Source organism: Ctenopharyngodon idella, chromosome 11 (assembly GCF_019924925.1).
Source record: "Ctenopharyngodon idella isolate HZGC_01 chromosome 11, HZGC01, whole genome shotgun sequence".
In the NCBI taxonomy this organism is placed as follows: domain Eukaryota; kingdom Metazoa; phylum Chordata; class Actinopteri; order Cypriniformes; family Xenocyprididae; genus Ctenopharyngodon; species Ctenopharyngodon idella.
This window is the reverse complement of record NC_067230.1, coordinates 28,114,646-28,136,855: the sequence shown is the minus strand read 5'-3', so window position 1 is coordinate 28,136,855 and position 22,210 is coordinate 28,114,646. Positions and strand designations below refer to the sequence as shown.

General features: G+C 36.9%; 1 protein-coding gene across 5 annotated transcripts in view; it reads right to left on the bottom strand.

The window, feature by feature from the left end:
* epha8 (eph receptor A8) overlaps positions 1–22,210 on the bottom strand; it is a 95,834-nt gene that overhangs the window by 35,902 nt on the left and 37,722 nt on the right. For all 5 annotated transcript variants that reach the window (XM_051913158.1, XM_051913161.1, XM_051913157.1 and 2 more), the window contains one exon: positions 4,022–4,685. In XM_051913158.1, the coding sequence (XP_051769118.1) occupies positions 4,022–4,685 (664 nt within the window). The remainder of the gene's footprint in view (positions 1–4,021; positions 4,686–22,210) is intronic.

Genomic DNA, 22,210 nt, shown 5'->3' with positions numbered 1-22,210 from the left:
ATGTATCCAGTGAAATAAACAGCGGCTGCTCATTCCAGTGTGATGAGAACTGCAGAAATGAGTGGGTGAACAGAATGAAAAACTAGAGAAAGAAAGAAATATAACAAAGTCCTTTTTTGCAGATGGTTTAACACAGGGACCTACAATAATAATGCCAATAAAGATTATTTAAATGAGACAGATATCATAATTTGCATTTAAAAAGGTTCTAAAACATGTCATTTTGAACTTGATGAAATGTCTAAAAATAAAACTAAATGCACATGGCTCAAAAAAGCACACAGACATAGACCAGCAATTAAAAAATATCAAATAATAATAATATAGTCTGACATATTATGCATAAATATATAGTTTGACAGTAATTGTCTTGAAATGCATTTCATAATCAAATTTATTTTGAAATATTTGTTACAAAAGTAGTGTTAGCAGCATGCTAAAATGGTCTTCAAGAAGTTGTCTCTAAAATCATCATCTTTACAGTATCGAAGCTAAAAAAAAAAAATGAAATATTGAATTCTTTAATATTACAAACATTAATATTATTAATATTAAAATGTGTCTCTAAAACCATTCTCCCCACAGCACCACAATTAAAATATTTACAGCTAAAAAATTAGATTAAATATTATTCATATTAAAAATATTAAACAATCTACAGGTGCTGGTCATATAATTAGAATATCATCAAAAAGTTGATTTATTTCACTAATTCCATTCAAAAAGTGAAACTTGTATATTATATTCATTCATTACACACAGACTAATATATTTCAAATGTTTATTTCTTTTAATTTTGATGATTATAACTGACAACTAAGGAAAATCCCAAATTCAGTATCTCAGAAAATTAGAATATTACTTAAGACCAATACAAAGAAAGGATTTTTAGAAATCTTGGCCAACTGAAAAGTATGAACATGAAAAGTATGAGCATGTACGGCACTCAATACTTAGTTGGGGCTCCTTTTGCCTGAATTACTGCAGCAATGCGGCGTGGCATGGAGTCGATCAGTCTGTGGCACTGCTCAGGTGTTATAAGAGCCCAGGTTGCTCTGATAGTGGCCTTCAGCTCTTCTGCATTGTTGGGTCTGGCATATCGCATCTTCTCTTCACAATACCCCATAGATTTTCTATGGGGTTAAGGTCAGGCGAGTTTGCTGGCCAATTAAGAACAGGGATACCATGGTCCTTAAACCAGGTACTGGTAGCTTTGGCACTGTGTGCAGGTGCCAAGTCCTGTTGGAAAATGAAATTTGCATCTCCATAAAGTTGGTCAGCAGCAGGAAGCATGAAGTGCTCTAAAACTTCCTGGTATACAGCTGCATTGACCTTGGACCTCAGAAAACACAGTGAACCAACACCAGCAGATGACATGGCACACCAAACCATCACTGACTGTGGAAACTTTACACTGGACCTCAAGCAACGTGGATTGTGTGCCTCTCCTCTCTTCCTCCAGACTCTGGGACCCTGATTTCCAAAGGAAATGCAAAATTTACTTTCATCAGAGAACATAACTTTGGACCACTCAGCAGCAGTCCAGTCCTTTTTGTCTTTAGCCCAGGCGTGACGCTGTCTGTTGTTCAAGAGTGGCTTGACACAAGGAATGCGACAGCTGAAACCCATGTCTTGCATACGTCTGTGCGTAGTGGTACTTGAAGCACTGACTCCAGCTGCAGTCCACTCTTTGTGAATCTCCCCCACATTTTTGAATGGGTTTTGTTTCACAATCCTCTCCAGGGTGTGGTTATCCCTATTGCTTGTACACTTTTTTTCTACCACATCTTTTCCTTCCCTTCGCCTCTCTATTAATGTGCTTGGACACAGAGCTCTGTGAACAGCCAGCCTCTGCAATGACCTTTTGTGTCTTGCCCTCCTTGTGCAAGGTGTCAATGGTCGTCTTTTGGACAACTGTCAAGTCAGCAGTCTTCCCCATGATTGTGTAGCCTACAGAACTAGACTGAGAGACCATTTAAAGGCCTTTGCAGGTGTTTTGAGTTAATTAGCTGATTAGAGTGTGGCACCAGGTGTCTTCAATATTGAACCTTTTCACAATATTCTAATTTTCTGAGATACTGAATTTTGGATTTTCCTTAGTTGCCAGTTATAATCATCAAAATTAAAAGAAATAAACATTTGAAATATATCAGTCTGTGTGTAATGAATGAATATAATATACAAGTTTCACTTTTTGAATGGAATTAGTGAAATAAATCAACTTTTTGATGATATTCTAATTATATGACCAGCACCTGTATATTAAGAACGACAAAACATTGTAAAATCACTGAATGACCTCAATTAACTAAGTTGTTGGGTAACTAGTCAGCTACTCCTTCCCCAAGAAGTTGTGTCTCTAAATTCATTCTGTTTTCAGCATTACTTTCAAACAACCAAAAAAAAGAGAAAAAAGTGACCAGTCAACTATTCAGCTATCGTGAACCATCACTGATTATTATATCAAGCATTATTATATCATATTTATTAGCTATGGAGTTACTGTTAGCATGCTAAAAAACATTCCCCATGAAGTTGCGTCTCTAAATTCATTCTGTTTTCAGTACTGCTGCTGAATTATGATTATTATCATTATTATTCTTGCCTAGCAGATGACAAAACAGGCAAAAAATCTCATTGCCTTAAACTAAAGAAGGGACTATCTAGCAACCAGAATGTCATATTCTTCATCCAAAATCGCATAATGTAAAGTAGGTACTACATCTGGTTTGAAACTTACTTTGAGATTGTTAAAAAAAATATGTTCTATGTAGTATGGATGTGTGAAGTATATGGATGTGTGAAGTATTAATGAAATTTGGACATACTACATTCGTCATGTTGTCATAGTCATGTGACTTACTAAGTTGCGTCGCTTCACCGCCATTCACATCCACTCCTGTGTCCAGTATATGCGCACTTCAGAATCTTGACAGAAGTAGTAGGTCATCCAGGTACTTTTCGCGTACTGTTTTATGAGTGCTACGAATTTGGACATACTACTTGGTAGGGCTGCTCGATTATGGCAAAAATCATGATCACGACTATTTCGGTCAATATTACATATTATACATTGGGCGATATGATCAAAGTCTTATTTCATGATATGAGTAATTTTAAAAATCAGTACAATGTCACAATTATCGAAAGGCTACTTCAGCAAAAACTAATACTAGGTTAATGTAGCTAAGTAAAAGGTCCTCAAAACAGTTACAGAAGACAAGTAAACAGTCAGCAATACAATAAGAACTGAGAAACTAATTACAAACACAATGGACAAATAAATACAACAGATTTATTCAAGAGCAGTGAGTGATTTTATCTTTGTCTTTTGTTGTTTGATTGACATTAATGACACAGATGGCAGCAGGTATATTAGGCTGCTGTCACTTTAAGACTGAATGCATGGATCCAATATACTGATACACATGCGTTTTCTTTCGCAGCTGTTTACATTCACTTAAGAAATAACCGACTGTTTACAAGGACACAGCATTTTGACACTTTTGTGTGTAGGCTTTTTGACCGTTTAGGAGTGAATCCGAAGCCCACAGTATACTATGTTTATGCGCATTCTGCTCCATATCAGTGCGCGCACACAGAAAGCCACCTGGGGAACAGTGTTTCTTTCGCAGCTTAATTTGCTTTTAATTGCACTGTTTAATATCAAACACATCCCTCTGTTTAGCAACAGTAAACTGCATTTTACAACACTCACTTATTTGGTTGATTTGGATGTTAAGGAACGAAAGCACACCGCTGAATGTGGCAGCGGCACAGTAATCATTTTATCTTGATTATCTTGTTTTCATAATCGTCGTAAGCCAACATCGGAATTGAAAATCAATTCCAATTAATCGCATAGCCCTACGATTTGGCTCACATATTTTCACTTACGATATAGTATGAAAGTAGGCATATTCGGATGCACTGGACCATGGGCTTGGAAATGTAAAAATCCAGTTGTCTGAAATATGTGCTTGAAGAACAACTAAAATTCATTTATAATATTGTCACTCACCAATGCAGTTGTCTCTGTGCTCCTCAAATCCTGCGCTGCACACACATCGTCCAATAGGAACGAGCCACTCGCCCTCAGCGCTGCAGTACATCTTGGGCGTGTCTCTCTCCTCGGCGTGGTCCACACACTGACCTCTGACCTCCACAAGCGAGGACGAGTCGGCCCCCGTGACCACGTCTGTGAAGACGGCCAGGTTGCGAGCCATTCCTGTGCAGCGTTTGTAGTAGACTCGAACGGACACGATAGCGATGCAGGCTCCTATATCCTGGAAGGCCAAGTAGAAGCCGCGTTTGCTGAGCGGCCCGACGCCACGGATTTCAGTGTTGAGCTTCAGTCTCCTCACCCCCAGGTCCACGTTAGTGAAACTCTCGTCGGCAGCGATGGTGTCGATTTTGGAAAACTGACTCTCCCAGATGCTCGTGCCAACATCACGGTCGGTCTCGTAGTAGTAGAGGTTAAAGGTCTCCTTGCAGGTACCGAGAACACCTGGCATGCTGTTGCAGTCTCGAAGCGTGAATTTCATCTCGATGTAGATCCGCCGGGCGCCATCTCGCTGGATCCAGTTGGTCCGGAGCCAGTTGTTCTGGCTCGGGCTCATAACGTTGCACACCTGGTATGTGTGGATGGGGCTGAAGTACTCGTCCATTTCATTGATTGCATCCCACTGGAAAAGACAGAAAGAGAATCAGGGTTATTATTGAAAATGGTTACATTTGAAAGATTTTAAAAAGTTTTACATATAAAAATAATTAATACTATTAAATTTTCTTATGTTATTTTAAATGGAGTCACCATGTTGAGATCAAATAAAATAAATAAATAATAATAAAAAATAAAATAAAATAAATAATACAATAAAATAAAACAAAAAATAAATAAAATAAAATAATAAAATAAAAAGTGAACAAAAAGTGCACCTTTAAGGATAGGAGATTGCACGCTTAAAATGTGCTGTTACAAACACATCTTTAATGCAATAGAGATCTTATTTGTGGATTTACATATTTACAGTGTGAAGATTCTTATAAATCAGTCCATTATTATTTCAACAGCAATGTGCATGAGAGCTTCTTTAAAACGTTTACATATGCATTGCAGTGCATAAGATTAATATCATGATGAATGTGGCCTGCATTTCCTTAATAACATTCAGTATTCCTCGTTATTCATGGGTGGTTTTTGTGCGGTTTAAGCAGTTTCTTATGCAATGCAAATAATCAGGTATGAATAAATATTTTATTATGAGTTGCAAATGAATTTAAAGATTCATATCATGAGCCTGAAGCAAAACGGAAATGCTGATCAATGAGAATGAAGCCGTCCACAACCAGAGAATTTCATTTACTGTACTAGTCACAGAACACCAAACCCAACAAACAGGTAAAAACTACTGCAAAATAAAGAAGTTGCTACTAATTTAACTACAGCTTTCAGTAGTGTGACAGAAGTTGAGTTGTTTTCAGAATAGCTTTTCATGTAATGAACTAACTTTCGCAAGACAAAACATTGCTGCTTTCAATGTCACATTGTATTTTGTGCAGTTTTACAGCTGAATGAACTGAAACAGTAATCAAACATGTGACATTTATCCACTTTATTTTTTAATGTAAGAGTGGACGATCTTTAACGTGACTGTGCAAGGCTTCCAGTGTCCAGTTCCAGTTATTTTACCTGTACAAAAACAGTCTGTTATGCTGCTTGATATTACGAACTGTAATCATAAACACACTGTTTTTTAGTGCAAATAGTTCTTTGTTATACTTCTAGTTTTTTACCTACAGGGACTAATAAAACTGAAGTCTGGCACATTCACAAGGAATAGCTTACTTCCATGTTAAAAATAAGCTTAATACACTGAAGCTATTTAAGAGGGCAAAAGATGATTAATTAGAGCCGCACTGTTCTGGTTCAAAAGCAATGATGTTTTTTGAAAAATAAATCTCAATTAGAGTGACAACATTAAATTTGCAATTAAATTTACACAAAATACAAGAAAAAAAGAATATATAGTATACAGTATATACAGAGTCAAAAACAGCAGCATTTAACTAAATATTTTGGGCAAAAAATATGCTAAATAAATAAATATAAATAAATAAATCTATATATTTATTATATATTTATAATATATATTTATTACATTATATTATACTTCTTCATTATATATATACACAAAATATCTATGGGGGTTATGTCTCTGCTTGAAATGAAATATATATATAGTACAATACAAATTATAGAGTCAAAAACAGCAGCATTTAATTAATTAATTAATTTTTTTTGGGGGGGGGGGGTATATGAAAAAGATGCAAAATATTTATGCCGGTTATGTCCCTGCTTGAAATAAATAAATAATATAGTAGAATATACAGAGTCAAAAACATCAGCATGTAAATAAATATTTTTGTGTGTGTGTGCAACAGATCTATAGTGGTTATGTCCTTGCTTGTAATTAATGCAGGAGCTTGCCACTCATAAAGTAGCCTCCTCAACATTGATAATAAATTTTTGAAATCTTGGGTTCTTCAAGACTTCTAGAAACACTGATGAAATATGCTATACAACTTTAATCACCATGAACTCTGAGTGACTTTCAGGTAGACGGTCAAGAACAACAGCGCTCAGTCTTAACGAAAGAACCTCTTCTCTCTTTACTGCAGAAAAACCTGCGTGAGAAGAGCGTATGGACGGTTGTCCTCCGTAAAGGCCTTTTCTGATGCCGCTGTCTGTGGACAATTAGCTGTTGTCTTTCATCCTTCTCATGTAAAAGTAAAGCAGGTGAGTTGAAGGCTAGCTGCACTATGAAAGACCTCCAGTCCTACTGGGTTTACTCCTCCCACGAGGAGGAGCCGCTACATGCTGCCACACAGCAGGTCTTTCATCTCACCAGCTCACAGCTCCCACCAGGCTTTACTGAAGGCACACGCCGTGAGCGAGCGCTGGATATTCACTGGTAATTAAAAGCGGAGGGCTGTCGGATAAACAGAGTGGACAGATGATGACGCTCGGGAGGGATCTGGAGTGGGAAAACTATAAATAATGAATGTCATTGTATTGTAATGTACACAACAACATAGTTGGTATTGGTGTAAACTGATGTCTTCTATGGTCAGTTTTCCGATTAGCTCAACAGATAAAACTCCAATGCAAGTTGCTTTGGATAAAAGCATCTGCCAAATGAATAAATGCACACATTTTAAGCTAATTTCATCACCCCCTTGAACACTGAGGTTTGTTACTGTCAATGTTATATAACAATGCACATTAGCTATCTACAATATTTTGTGTCTGCAAATTGGTGGCCAGGATTTTACATCTGCATCGGTGCACTTTGTGGCCTTGCAGTAGTACTAGCAGCAAAACAGCATCACTTATCATTATGTTGTTATGAAAAAATGATGGTTTGCGGCCTGTGGAGAGCCTCGGGATGTTCTGTTATTAGCCCGCTACTCTTCAAGGCTAACTCACATCTATTTTCTCCTCTATGGATATTATTACGCACTCTTACATGATATACAGCGAGATAAACAGCGGGCAGACGTGAAAACATGGCTGGAATGTCTTTGAGAGAACAGATACTACAAGTGGTGAAGGCATCACAAAGCAACAGCACATTTTATGGGTCGTACCTACTAGCAACACTGCTGGCAATAGAGCGCTGCAGTGATCTGGTATTTTTGTAGGGCAACCTGTAAGTTACAGCCCTCGACAAAAACCCAATGGGATTTTTCCATTGGCTTATGGGTTATTGCAGAAAATAAGCTTTGTGACTAAGAAAATTTGTTTTTAGCAGATCTATACAGGTGGAGCTGGGGAAGGTGGAGGGTTTCTGAAAGCGCACTGCACTGCTAAGGCAAATGCTACCCATGTATTTGAAGGTTGAGCACGTGAGCTACTGAGGCTACATCCACACGAAGCCAGAGCTTTCCCTATCCGATCTTTTTTTTTTTCCCCTATCTGCGTACACACGAAACCACTGAAACCGACTCAAAACGATGTAGTATACATGCCAGATCAGTATGTGGCGCTGTAATTCTGCCACAGAGATACACTAAAAACAAAGAATAAGACTTGGAGCATGCGCATGAACCTTGCGCGCTGTATACAAAACCTTAGTAAAGCTTAGAAATAAAGCTTTATTTTAATAAAGCTAATAGGCTTGGTAGCTTCTGCAGGACGAACACAAGCATGTAGTCCGCTATTGTTGTTGTTGTTGCCGATGTGATGTCTGACTAGTGTCGACACGTGGGATGATGACATCATCATTTCACAAAATATAGGGATTGGCTGTACACACGAAAACGCAAGGGCGTTGTTTTCAGATTTATCCACTCTGTTTCAAAAAATGTTTAAGAAAATAGCGGTTTCAGGCTCTGAAAATGCCAGATCCGTCTGGACGAAACACCTATATGATACAAAATTTTTGCGTATACACCTAAACGCGTATCAGGGCCCGTGTGGATGGGCCCTGATGCAGCAGGAACCAATCAGCTGTGTCTAATAGATAATGATGTGATTACGAGCAGGTTGAGTTAAAGGACCTATTAGCCTGCGCCATCTAGAGTTTCATGACAGAATTTTGTATTTGTACGACTAACAAAGTTAGCTAACTTATCCGCTAAAAAAGTAAGCATTACGTGAGAAATCACTTAACTTGTTCCCCAATTTTTGATTAGGTTGGCATGCATGAGAAATCTCTAGACACGTAACCAAACCATAATCCATACCAACAAAAGACAAGTTTATTTAACCTTTCTTAAAGGATTAGTCCATTTTTAAATGAAAATTTCTTGATAATTTATTCACCCCCATGTCATCTAAGATGTCCATGTCCTTCTTTCTTCAGTCGAAAAGAAATGAAGGTTTTTGAGGAAAACATTTGAGGATTTTTCTCCATATAGTAGACTTCAATGGTCTCCAAACGGCTGAAGGTAAAAATTACAGTTTCAGTGCAGCTTCAAAGGGCTTTAAACGATACCAGACGAGGAATAAGGGTCGGTCATTTTCTAAAAAAAAAAAAATTAAATGTATATACTTTATATAAACAAATGATCGCCTTCAAGTGGTTCCGCCAAAACCGCACTTCCGTATTCTTCAAAAAGTTTACGCTGTATGTCCTACACCTTCCCTATCCTGCTTACAGAAAAAACGGAACTGGTGCCACGTTCATTCCATAAGTTGAATAGGGAAGGTGTAGGACATTCAGCGTAAGCTTTTTGAAGAATACAGAAGTGCGGTTTTGGCGGAACCACTTGAAGGTGATTATTTGTTTATATAAAGCACATACATTTAAAATTTTTTTAGAAAATGACCGATCGTTTCTCTAGATAAGACCCTTATTCCTCGTCTGGTATCGTTTAAATCCCTTTGAAGCTGCACTGAAACTGTAATTTTTACCTTCAACCGTTTGGAGACCATTGAAGTCCACTATATGGAGAAAAATCCTGGAATGTTTTCCTCAAAAACCTTCATTTCTTTTCGACTGAAGAAAGAAATACATAAATATCTTGGATGACATGGGGGTGAGTAAATTATCATGAAATTTTAATTGGAAAGTGAACTAATCCTTTAACTGATATGAAGTGTGCACTGTAAACACAAGCATTTTTGATGATCATTTCTGTCCAGTCCGCTCGTTTTATTTATACAGCTTTTTTTGTTTGGCAGTGGCAGCATGTATGCGATAAAATTTCAAATCAGAGCCTGTAATTCGTCAATTCTGGCATCCAAAAACACAACAAGATGTCATTTTAAGCTCCTTATGTAGCTGCAACTCTGCTGATTTGTATTGGCCGCCTCCAGTTTTCCCTTTGTTTTGCCTCCAGCTAACGTAATTGTGATGTCGGCACTAAAAGGGTGTATAGTACACGAAAAGCAGTATGCCTACAACCTACTACTTCCGCCGAGATTCTGAAGTGCACATTCGGTGTACACTTTACTATCCAATTAGGCCACAGAAGAGGATTTATGAATGGCAGTGAAGCGACGCAACTGACGCTGGTGACAGTAACAACATGGCGGATGTAGTACATCCGAATGTCATTCATACAACCCATATTCATACTATACAGAACATACTTTTTTAATGGTCGCAAAGTAGGTTCAAATGCAAATATAGTACCTAGTCAGACAGTATGCGATTTCAGATGCCCCTAATGAGGCTGTGAAAGAAACTAGTGAGTAGATGAGTTTTCCTTTTCGGCCTGATGATGTTTAATGTCCCGACAACCTCTATAGTCCCATTTAGCTACTTGTTAGCAACTGCCTTTTTCAAGACAAATAAAAAAGAATCACAAGTATTACAATTTTTTGAGCTAGTGTTCACCACAGACCTTATTTCAGACATTTAACCAAAAACCCAATAAAAAAACCATTGACTTCAGGACACTGCAACCGGAAGTGCTAAAATGTTAACTCCTTTCTGGGTTTTTTGGCCTACAAAAATATGTGATCCATGCAGCACTCTGTAGCTCAAATGAAAATAGAGGCACTTTTAAAATTCTAACTTATAAACAGTAATCAGAAAAGTAGATGTTGAACCCCGTCATAGTACACTATAGCATTCAGCTCCCACTGGCCTTGAGTAGATCGCCTCCCCTGAATACATTACGGACACAGCCAGGCTAATTGAAAGGGAAAATGCTGACCTCAGAGGAGCCTTGAGCTCGGCCACCGTGAACTTGGCCTCTTCTCACAAGTACATCTTCCAAAGAAGCAGATTTCCTCGCTTCCCTGGCCTCACCTCGGCCCACGCTTCCCATGGGAAAACTACAAAAAGCCCGTTGCGGTAATTAAACTGTTGGATTCGAGTGCAAACCGTAGCCAGCCTTCCACTTTGAGTATTTAGCGGTTAAATTTAATTTGTCCTTGCACTAATGATTAGATTAGAGAGTCTGTTAAAATCTAACACTTTTCAGGTTGGCTCGAGGGCTGGAAGTAATTCGCTTAGTCCTTTCATGAGGTTTCCGATAAAAGTCTGTGTTTTGTTTTAGCTACATCCCATATTAGACGATCAATGGAAGAAAATGATTGAAATTAATCAAAGTGATGGTACAATGAGCCACAATGAAAATCCTTCTGCTCAGATATTTTTAATCTAATTGAGACACTTTTTATGTAAATTCAGCTAATCTACATAATCTCCATATCGATATAAAAGGTATTATTCTTTTTTAAATGCAGATTAATGGTTTCAGATCATTTCAGTACCTTGTACATGGGAAATATTCTTGGACTAGAAACTTTCATTCAATTAATTGAGATAGCTCAATGATTTACTGAAGATATAAACACATTATTATACAAGAATTAATAATGATTAATAAAAATATGATAATTATATTAAATTAATATTTGAAATATACTTATTTATATTTCAATAATTTAATTTTTTTTTAGTGATCCAAATTCCCTAAATTAATTTCAGTACTTGTAGAAATATTCTTGGACTACACTGTAAAAAATTATTTTCATGATTTGTTATCATAACATTTTTTCTTTTGTCAAATCAACTTAGATAATTAATGTGGTTCAGATAACATAGTATTTTGAGTTTCTGTTGATTAAACCAATCGCCTTCATTGCATTAACTAAAATTTTTAATTTTAATGAACTCAAAATTTTAAGGCAACCAGGTAATTTAATTTAAGTTAAACATACAGTTCTTTTTTAAAGTGTATAAACTTTTATTCACTTAATTAATACAGCTCAATTACAGCTTTACTGTAGACATAAACACATAATTTAAAATTTAAGTTAATAAATTATTAAATTTTAATAATTAGAAATACAATAATAATTAATAAAAATAATACAAATAATATTTTAATAATTAAATATTAATAAAGTAATTGTTTTAGTGAGTGAAATAGCTGTCCCTAGGTCGAATTCCCTCTATTCACACAGGGATCCTCATTAACTCTATTTAACATCTTTGTTTGTATAAAATATTTAAGTGTCTCATTTTTTTTATCTTGGTTTATTTTTATGGGACACGTCAAACTTCTGTCAGTTCACAAGCAGGGGAGATCTTTCTACTGAATACATTCATAATCTGTTGTTCCTGGAATGAGCTCACCAGCAAACAAAGAGCTGCAAACATGCATACAGAGAATAAAGTGATTCTAAAACACATCCCAAGTCATTCGTGGAAGATGTCACAAAAAATATGCACAAAAACAGCATTTGTTTCCACTTCTTCTATACAAATCTAGAATAAAACTAACAGAAATGTACCAAGGTGTCAGGGTTTGGCTAGTTGTCTTAAAGGTATAGTTTAAAATTCTGTCATTATTTATTCAACCTCATGTTGTTCCAAAAGGAGGCCATTTTGAAAAGTGTTTCAGTGTTTTTTTTGTTTGTTTGTTTGTTTTGCTTTTTTTTTTTTTTTTTTTTTGTCCATGCAATGAAAGTCAAAGGGGTCCAAAATATCAAAATATCTTTTTGTGCGTGTGTGTACCAAGGAAGAAAGAAAGTCATGCAGGTTTGGAATGACATAAAGGTGAGTAAATTATGACAATCTATTTATGGGTGAAATTTAGCTTAAATGGGCTATCTGTGAGAATTTTTATGTATTAATCACTTTTTTATTGTCAATGTGTGTGTAACAATGTATTTTTTGCCACATATAAACTGCACACCCACACACACCCACACAAATTATATATATATATATATAAAATTTTATCATTTAGCATTGCTCAGACATTAATACTAAATATAGAACACGAAAGGTTCAGTACGGCATGCACTAATATTTAGCTTTTGATTAATTATGATAAAACCTGCCATAATTAGTAGTATGTAAAATTGATTTTTAAAAAATTATAAAATGTGAAACAAAAAGTCTTCACAAAAATGCACATCACTGAAAAAGCTTTACAGCTGGGCTTCATAACCCAGATTTAAAGGCAGTGCTAACCAGTGTTATCATTGAGATACTATTATAGTTTTTAATTTATTTATATATTTTGAATTAGTTTTTATTTTTGTATTTTCCATTTTCATTGTAGTTAGTTTTAGTAATTTTCTTGTATGTTTTTGTCATAATTATTAGTTTTTTTTTAATATGTCTATATCAGTTTTAGTTTCAGTTATTTTAATACATCAGGTTAAACTAAATGTAAATGAGAAATGTTGCTTTGAAGTTTATATATATTTATATTTTATTATAATAACCCTGGTGCTGACCCCCTTCAAGATGGCCAGTTTGAAACAATACTTAACCCAGGGTTAAAAGTGGCCTGACAGGGATAAGAATAGTGTGAAAAGCCATAAATACAACTCTAGGAAAAAAAAAAAAAAAAAAACTGGCAGTGAAAAGTCTTGTGTGATCCAATTTCAGATTAGCAGCTAGCAAGAGAAAATCCTTTGAATCTGGATTGACAAAAGCAACACAGAACAACTGGCCATGCTGGGGTGATATTTGCAGTGACACAATCATGTAGTATCAAGGCAGACGCTTAATCTTGGAAACGTCCCCCACCCGCTTCGCTCAAGTGTGAGAAATCTTGATCTGAATTGAATTCCCTGCCTGCTAATTGGAATACGTAGTTTGACAGTGATAACCTTTGTGAAACGTGTCTGTTAATTGTGTATGTCGGCCTCACGCTAGCACACAGAGTTATGTTCCATCCAGAGCCGTACGGGGTTAAGAATATCTCCCTCTCTAGCCATCATCCATTGTTAACATATGTGTTCGGCACTTCAGAGCAGTCTAATAAACTGAGCCTAGTAAGAGTACAGAATATAAGGACATTTACAAATGTCTAAAGAATGACTGAACTATGTAATACTCTATTGAAATGTCAACATATAAATAAGCAAGTTGCTTAGACTTGCCAAATTCAAAAGTCTCAACATGAACCCAAATATCTCAACAAATTCTTACAAAAATCAAATGATTTAAGTTGCTATCCACATTCATTTTATAGCTTTATATTCATAGTGTATGTCAACTATTCACTCATTTTGATCTGTTTTTGTCTCCTAATGAATTTCTAGGAGAAACATATTTAGAAGAGACAAACTTATTACTTAAACTGAGAACTCCAATAACTCTCTTGAGAATGAAAGAGCAATACAATTTTCCTCTGAGCAGACATCTTCACTGGCCACTGATATAATGCTCTTGTTCAAACACATTTTCTTGACACCAAATATGCACCAACATTTTGGACCCTGCAAAGTATTTGCTCAAGCCCTTTGCTTTTCCTTCACTACTTCAGAGGTGATGAAATCTCAGTATTTATTCAAGCGCCTGTGGTCCTGAGCAGACAGAAGGGAGGAGAGAGAGAGGACATCCTGCTCTTCTTAATAAGATGAAGCTGTTCCAGGTAGATAATTAGACGGGTTGTCAATGTAATTACTCCAAAAGCTACTGAGAAGCACCATTAAACTATCAAAACTTTCAGAACCTCACAGATGTGTGTTTAGTATATGATACAGTATATGTAGAAAAATCTAACTGCATAACAACACCCTAGTAACCTCATGGCAACCACCAAAAATACCCTAGCAACACCCTAGCAACCATCCAGAATATCAATCTGTTTTTCTGACAGACTGTATGGCCTTCAAAACCTTCAAACCTCAAGCTCAACATCAAAATTGGTCTTGACAAACTGTTATATCTAGATTTTTTTTTTTTTTACCCAACATTTAATTTACTTTTGATTCAATAAGATCTTATGTCTACCTATGGAAGCTTGTTTCCGCCATGAAATAAAAATAAAAAAGGTAATTCTGACTTTTTATCTCACAGTTCTGACTTTTTTTCTGGCAATTGCAATATAAACTCACAATTGCGAGTTATAAAGTCAGAATTGTGTGATATAAAGTCAGAATTGCGAGGTATAAACTCAAAATTGCATGATATAAAGTCAGAATTGCGAGTTATTAAGTCAGAATTGTGAGATATAAAGTCAGAATTGAGTTATAAAGTCAGAATTGGGTGATATAAAGTCAGAATTGTGAGATATAAAGTCAAAATTGTGAGATATAAAGTCAGAATTGAGTTATAAAGTCAGAATTGGGTGATATAAAGTCAGAATTGCGAGGTATAAACTCAAAATTGCATGATATAAAGTCAGAATTGTGAGTTATAAAGTCAGAATTGTGAGATATAAAGTCAGAATTGAGTTATAAAGTCAGAATTGTGAGATATAAAGTCAGAATTGCGTGATATAGGCCCGGTTTCACAGACAGGGCTTAGCCTAAGCCAGGATTAAGCCTTAGTTCAATTAGGGTATTTAAGTAGCTTTTATAGACGTTACTGGTGTGCATCCTGAGACAAAACAATGGCACTGACATATTTTAAGATCTGTCAGTACAAGTTCCTTTCAGTTACAACAGCTCAAACATGCATTTTAGTCTAGGACTAGCTTAAGCCTTGTCTGTGAAACCGGTGGATTAAGTCAGAATTGCGTGATATAAAGTCAGAATTGTGAGATATAGTCAGAATTGTGAGTTATAAAGTCAAAATTGCGTGATATTAAGTCAGAATTGCGAGTTATAAAGTCATAATTGCATGATATAAAGTCAGAATTAAAAGATATAATGTCAGAATTGTGAGTTATAAAGTCAGAATTGCATGTTATAAAGTCAGAATTGTGAGATATAAAGTCAGAATAAAATCTCACAATTTTAATATATGATTTACTATTAATTCATGAGTTTTAAATGTTAGTTGCAATGAATTACTTTAGCATTTTCATTATTTTTTCACAAGATTTGCTCTTAATCATATAATACTTTACAATTTATTACTATCTCAGTAAGTATGTTTATTGCTTATTTCATTTGAATGCTGGACACCCACATTCATTTACTTACTTTTAATGCATTAAGTTTGCAGTTTGGCACCCCGGGGTGTTTTCCTGGCCCTTTGCAAACGGTTTTGACATAAATACAGCATGATGCAATAATTGCACGTCTGTGACAGCGAAACACGCATGACCGTCTGGACTGCATTCAGGTGCAGCAGTCACTCTTAAAGTAATGCTGTGCATCCATGCGACAGCGCAGGGTGACATCTCCAGACATGTTTGACGGTAACAGGGGAGTGGGCGGACATCTGGATGCATCCATATCATCTCCCTCTCAAAGTCCATTTGTCATCGTCTCCGTCTGTCTTATCACTGCTATCGATTGTGGTGGGTGGGCGAAAAAGGGAGGCGGGTGTCAATAGATGTGTCATGGCAAACACGAGCCAGATAGGAACATAATGAAGTCATCGGACAGCAGCTGTCAAGGCCTGACTGATTTGGCTTAGTGACAGCCGATGGCGACTGGAGCCCTGCAGGAATGTACAGAAGGCAGAGATATCTGCCAGGGGTCGACCTGGGGTCACCCGTCTCACTGCCAGCTTGAATTGGACTGTAAAAAGACATCTCACTATGAGATCATGAAGGGGCATAAATGATTCAGGGCTGGCTGACTGCGGTGAGGATCCATAACAATGAATTCACACACAAACCCTGCATCAGGCATCTATCATTAGTGTCACATTTATGTGTGTAAGCCCGGATTAAATATTTAAGAATATGATGTACCTTGAGACTGAGATAATTAGTGGTGTTTACTAAGGCAAGCATCACTATTGCTATTGCTCAAGTTTGGAGTCAGAGTTTGAATTAGTCTCACGTTGAATTTCGATGACAGGAAGAGGATTTTACGAAATTGTCTGTCTGTCTGTCTGTCTGTCTGTCTGTCTGTCTGTCTATCTATCTATCTATCTATCTATCTATCTATCTGTCTGCCTCTGTGTCTGTCTATTTATTATCTATCTATCTATCTATCTATCTATCTATCTATCTGTCTGTCTGCCTCTGTCTGTCTATCTATCTATCTATCTGTCTATCTGTCTGTCTGCCTCTGTCTGTCTATCTATCTATCTATCTATCTATCTATCTATCTGTCTGTCTGTCTGTCTGTCTCTCTATCTATCTATCTATCTATCTATCTATCTATCTATCTATCTGTCTGTCTGTCTGTCTGTCTATCTATCTATCTATCTATCTGTCCATCTGTCCGTCCACCCTAGCAACTGCATAGCAGCACACTGGCAACCACCCAAAACTCCCAAACAACCATCAAGCAACACCTTGGCGACCACTCAGAACACCCTACTATTATGGCAAGCATCAATCACATTTACTTCAGAGGATGTAAAGTTAAGCATTTGATACCCTTGCCTGTGGCCCCTGGATGTCAAAGCTGATTAAATTAGAGGTTAATTGGCTTGTCTTGATGAGAAATGTATCATAACTGGGAAAAACAAGTTTTAGATTTGCTCATTGTTGCATCTTCTGAAACTTTGACAAACTGCTGAACTGTAAAATGAGCAATTACAGCTATCGTTTAGTCGCTCTACATATCCTGAACGTGCTTGAGATTCGAGCATCCAGCTAACAGCTGCACATGCTGCTGAGGTTCTTTGGAAATGTACTGACTTGCAGTACAGGCACAGCGGTGTCACCTTGCACCGTCTGAAACAAACAGAAAGCCTGAAAATCTGTCATGAGGGGACAGGATGCACTGCCACTCTTTCACTCCAGCTTCGGAGGAATTTGATTTACCAGTTAGCAGAGAGCAGTACAGCAGAACTGATCAAAGCGTTGTTATTTCTCACGGGTCACAAGTGTCCATAACCCATGCTGTGACAGGTTATTGTGAACGTGCAAGACAAATTCAGACAGTTTCAGACTACTGTATAGTGAGACATCAGGGTTAAAGCACTAAGGAAACTTCTGAACACTGAATGGATGGGAACTACATATATTCAAATTCGATTTGCAATTCTGCATTCTCTTTGCTGCCTCAATCTAAATTCAGGTATTGAACTGTAACTTAAATGACATTCTCAATTCAATTCTCATGAACACATTTTGGTACACTTTGAAATATTGCCTTGTGAAAGCGAACCGAACCAAGAAAAAATGCAACATTGTAACAAATTAAGAACCTTTCAGTGATCAGTCCTTAAAAGAACTATTTTTTCTTAGTATAAAGAACATTTTAAAAATCTAAAGAACCTTTTTCCACTATAAAGAACCTTTTGTGGAATGGAAAGTTTCCATGGCTATTAAAAGTTCTTCATGAAACCATCAATGCCAATAAAGAACCTTTATTTTTAAGAGTGTATTGAGTGAATGTGCAGGCTGATCTTTGCTCCTCCTTTATTCACATCACTGAATTGGCCAGCGAGTACCACTTCTAATTTACCTGACCCGATCCATGTCAAACCCTGGGTTATACACACATACAATAGGAGTGAACTGCACACACAAGAGTAGGTTAAAAAGCGCAGCATTTCTTCATTTTTCAGTCCATGTCAGCTCCTCATCACTCCTTTCTGCTTTATGCTTGCACAACTTCCATAAGCCTCCTACTTGCATGAGGGAACGTGATGGATTTCATAGTCAAGGTGCTGGTTTAATCCAATTTTAATCCATCTCCCCGGGCCGGAGTTTGAGATGGCTTTTATTCCTTTTGTCAGGTTACTGCTGAGAATGCAGCCCATTCTCATTTCCCATTCATACTTATGTGTACAAAAGAGTCATGTGCACACAAAAACATGAAAATATACACTATAATTAATTTAAGATGTGATCGTGCAAGCTATCAAAAGCATATATGTAATATATATATATATATATACACGTTTTAAAAGTGATTCCAATGACATAGTTTCTTTGTGACTATTCTTTTATATTTAGAATGACTTTTAGAACTATATCTTTATCAGGAGCAGTCACTATAGAGGTATTCATGTAATCGATGTCAATCTTCACTGTTAAAATCATTCCTATAACATTACATTCTTTCCTCTGACTACAACTGCTATAAAATAACGCAGATAAAGTGAGATATGACAAGCTTCCAGACCTCCCAGGAGCCAAGACGGAGATATAAATGAAATGTGTCGAGCAGCTGTCAGAGAGAGCACAATATAGTATTTGTTACTATCATGAGTGAGATAAAGCTTTCAATACATGATAGTCAAACTCCTGCTTCTAAATATGACACGATTAGTAGTCTAAGACATCATTTACACGTAAGTCAATGAAAGTAAACTTCAATCTGGTCTAAAGTATCTAATCCAGTCCAAACAAGCACTAATTTCAACATATATGATAAGGCACATGACAGATTTGCTTTAACCATATGCTACATTTTCTTATAGCTGTGCTCAGTGAGTGTGTAAAGCGACCTGGAGCTGCAGAACTCCTCCTCGCGTGACACAATCTGCCACGGAAAACGTTTTATCATCAAACCCACGAGACACTCACTGTGTGCCGGCCCCTCCACTGTGACAGGGAATACGTCACAGGCATAAAAAAACGTCAAATATAAAATTCTAATCTCTTTGTGCTCTGCTCTTTATTGTCCCTGACGGTAACATGCATTGTGTGGCGAGCCGCACATCACCGAAGTCACGTAGCATTCAGAGGAAGACTGAATTTTAAGGAAATGGAAGTGCCGGATCCTCGAAAAAGACGAATGGATATAGAGGAAAGTGTCCATGCAGCAAATCCTTTTGTAAATGGGAATCAGGGGCACAAAGCGGGCTAAAGTATTTAATCCATCAATACCGATTCCAGCAGACAGCGGCGTACGCTTTAACATGAGGGTCAGGCCTGTGACTACCAAACAAACTGTATTTACCATCTACGTGATCAGCATGTACGAGCATTTTGTTTGGACCAACAACAGGAAGTGTGTGTGGAGTCTCAGAGGAATCATTGATCGCTCAGATGTTGCTCAGGAGACTCAATGGAGGTCTCAGATGTTTCACCTACAAGTCTTTTTGAGAGATTGATGTTAGAAACAAATGAGACAATTGATGGCATACTGTAAGATTATAGAACTATAAAATGAACGCATGTCCCAGATCATTTAGTCTTTTTGAACTGAGAGCTCAATACAATCTCTTTTTTTTTTTTTTTTTATGACTATTTCTCAATAAATTCATTCAAGACTGATCTGAGTTATTATTAACGTGAAAAATTACTGATTAAATCTCTTTAATATCTAAATTTTTTCATAAAAAAATCCATCCATCCGTCAGCTGTGTCTATCTACCTGTCTATCTATCTATCTATCTATCTATCTATCTGTTCATCCATCCGTCCATCGGTCTACCTGTCTGTATATTTATCTATCATCCATCCATCCGTTTATCTATCTGTCCGTCCATCCATCTATCTATCTATTAGTCTATCTATTTATCTATCTCATCCATCCTACCATCCATCCATCCATCTATCATCCATCCATCCATCCATCCTACCATCTATCCATCCTTCTATCATCCATCCATCCATCCATCCATCCATGCATGAATCAATCCATCCTTCCATCCTTCAATCCATTCATCCATCCATCCATCTATCATTTGGTCTAACTGTCTATCTATCTATCTATCTATCTATCTATCCAACCATCCATCGGTCTACCTGTCTGTCTATTTATCTATCATCCATCCATCCATCCATCTATCTATCTGTCCGTCTGTCCATCCATCTGTCCATCTATCCATCCATCCATCCATCCATCTATCTCATCCGTCCGCCCATCCATTCATCCATCCTACCATCCATCCATCTATCATCCATCCATCCACCCACCCATCCATCCATCCATCCATCCGTCCGTCTGCCCATCCATCCATCCATCCATCCATCCATCCATCTTTAATCCATCCATCCATCCGTCTATCTATCTATCATCCATCCATCCATCCATCTATCCATCCAATCCGTCTATCTATCTATCATCCATCCATCCATCCATCCACCTGTCTGTCCATCCATCGATCCATCTATCTATCTATCTATCTATCTATCTATCTATCTATCTATCTGTCTGTCTGTCTGTCTGTCTGTCTGTCTGTCTGTCTGTCTATCTATCTGTCTGTCTGTCTGTCTGTCTGTCTGTCTATCTAAAGATGTAATGGGAAAGCGACTGAATTAAATGGAGAACAAATGGAGAAGTCTCCTGCTTCTCATTTGACAATATATCAAAATATTCAATCAAAAGTCTGAGATCTCAATATGAAGACTTTTGTATCTTGACAAATCTGAGCACAGTTTTCTGTAGGAGGTGCACGTGAATTTAGTGGGGTCTTTTTCTAAGCAGAAAAAAAGCTAAAAAAAAAAAAAAAAAAAAGGCTTAATTTGCTTTCCATTTAATCTGTCTAGCATATGAGACATATGAAACAAATTAGATATTAAAAACATTTAATTTATTTTACTTTACTTATCGGCTTAATTTGTGTTTAGAGTCAACAGATCTGAAGTTAAATGCACATAAAATATAAAAGTACAGCTATTAGAGAAGCAAACATAAGTTTATGCATCTAACGGAGCGTTGCGGCGTGTAAATGAGATGCATTTGTCGGGGCTCATTTCAGTGGGGACCGCCGCAGTCACATCAGACAGGTACACTAACTAATGCCGAGCTGTTAAAGTACACCACTAATTTTAGCTAGCTGTCAAATAATAATTGGGGAGGAGGTGTTTGCTGTGCCAGTGCGAATATGCACGCTAACATAATCTATTTGTGGAAATTATTTTTACAGTTGAGAGAAGAAGAAATAACTGCCTGCTTCCCGCAAGAGGCGGTTTAATCGCTGTTCCAGGCCTTCTGTGTTTATGTGACTGAGTGGATGCGAACGAAAAACGGTGGCAAAGTTCAAGTAAATAGTTTGCATTATTCGTTGAGAATACATTTAACAAACAGTAATTAGAGGGCAAATGCAAACGGGGATGCTCGTTATCTGGCAGTTTTACTGCGTTACTGCTTGTTGACTTGCATTGAAAGCGCACTTCAGTGAATTATGTATGTCCCATTTTCTACCTTTCAGGTCGTAGTAAATGCGCTCTCTGTAAGGGAGGAAATCCATTTCATTTGTCATTCAGAAACTCTCTCTCTCTTGCGCTTTCTCTCTCATCCAGGATACAAACCTCACACCTACTAAGCGGCAAATGGGAGTAAAAATAGGCTTTGGCGAGTAACTTTATTAGCAGCTGCAACATAATACATGGTTTAAATTGAACTGTAAAAATGACATTGAGCTATACTAATTTTTTACCTTTTTTAAAAAGGTCTCTTCTGCTCACCAAGGCTGCATTTATTTGATCATATATACAGAAAAAACTGTAATATTGTGAACAGGGCTTGTGGCTA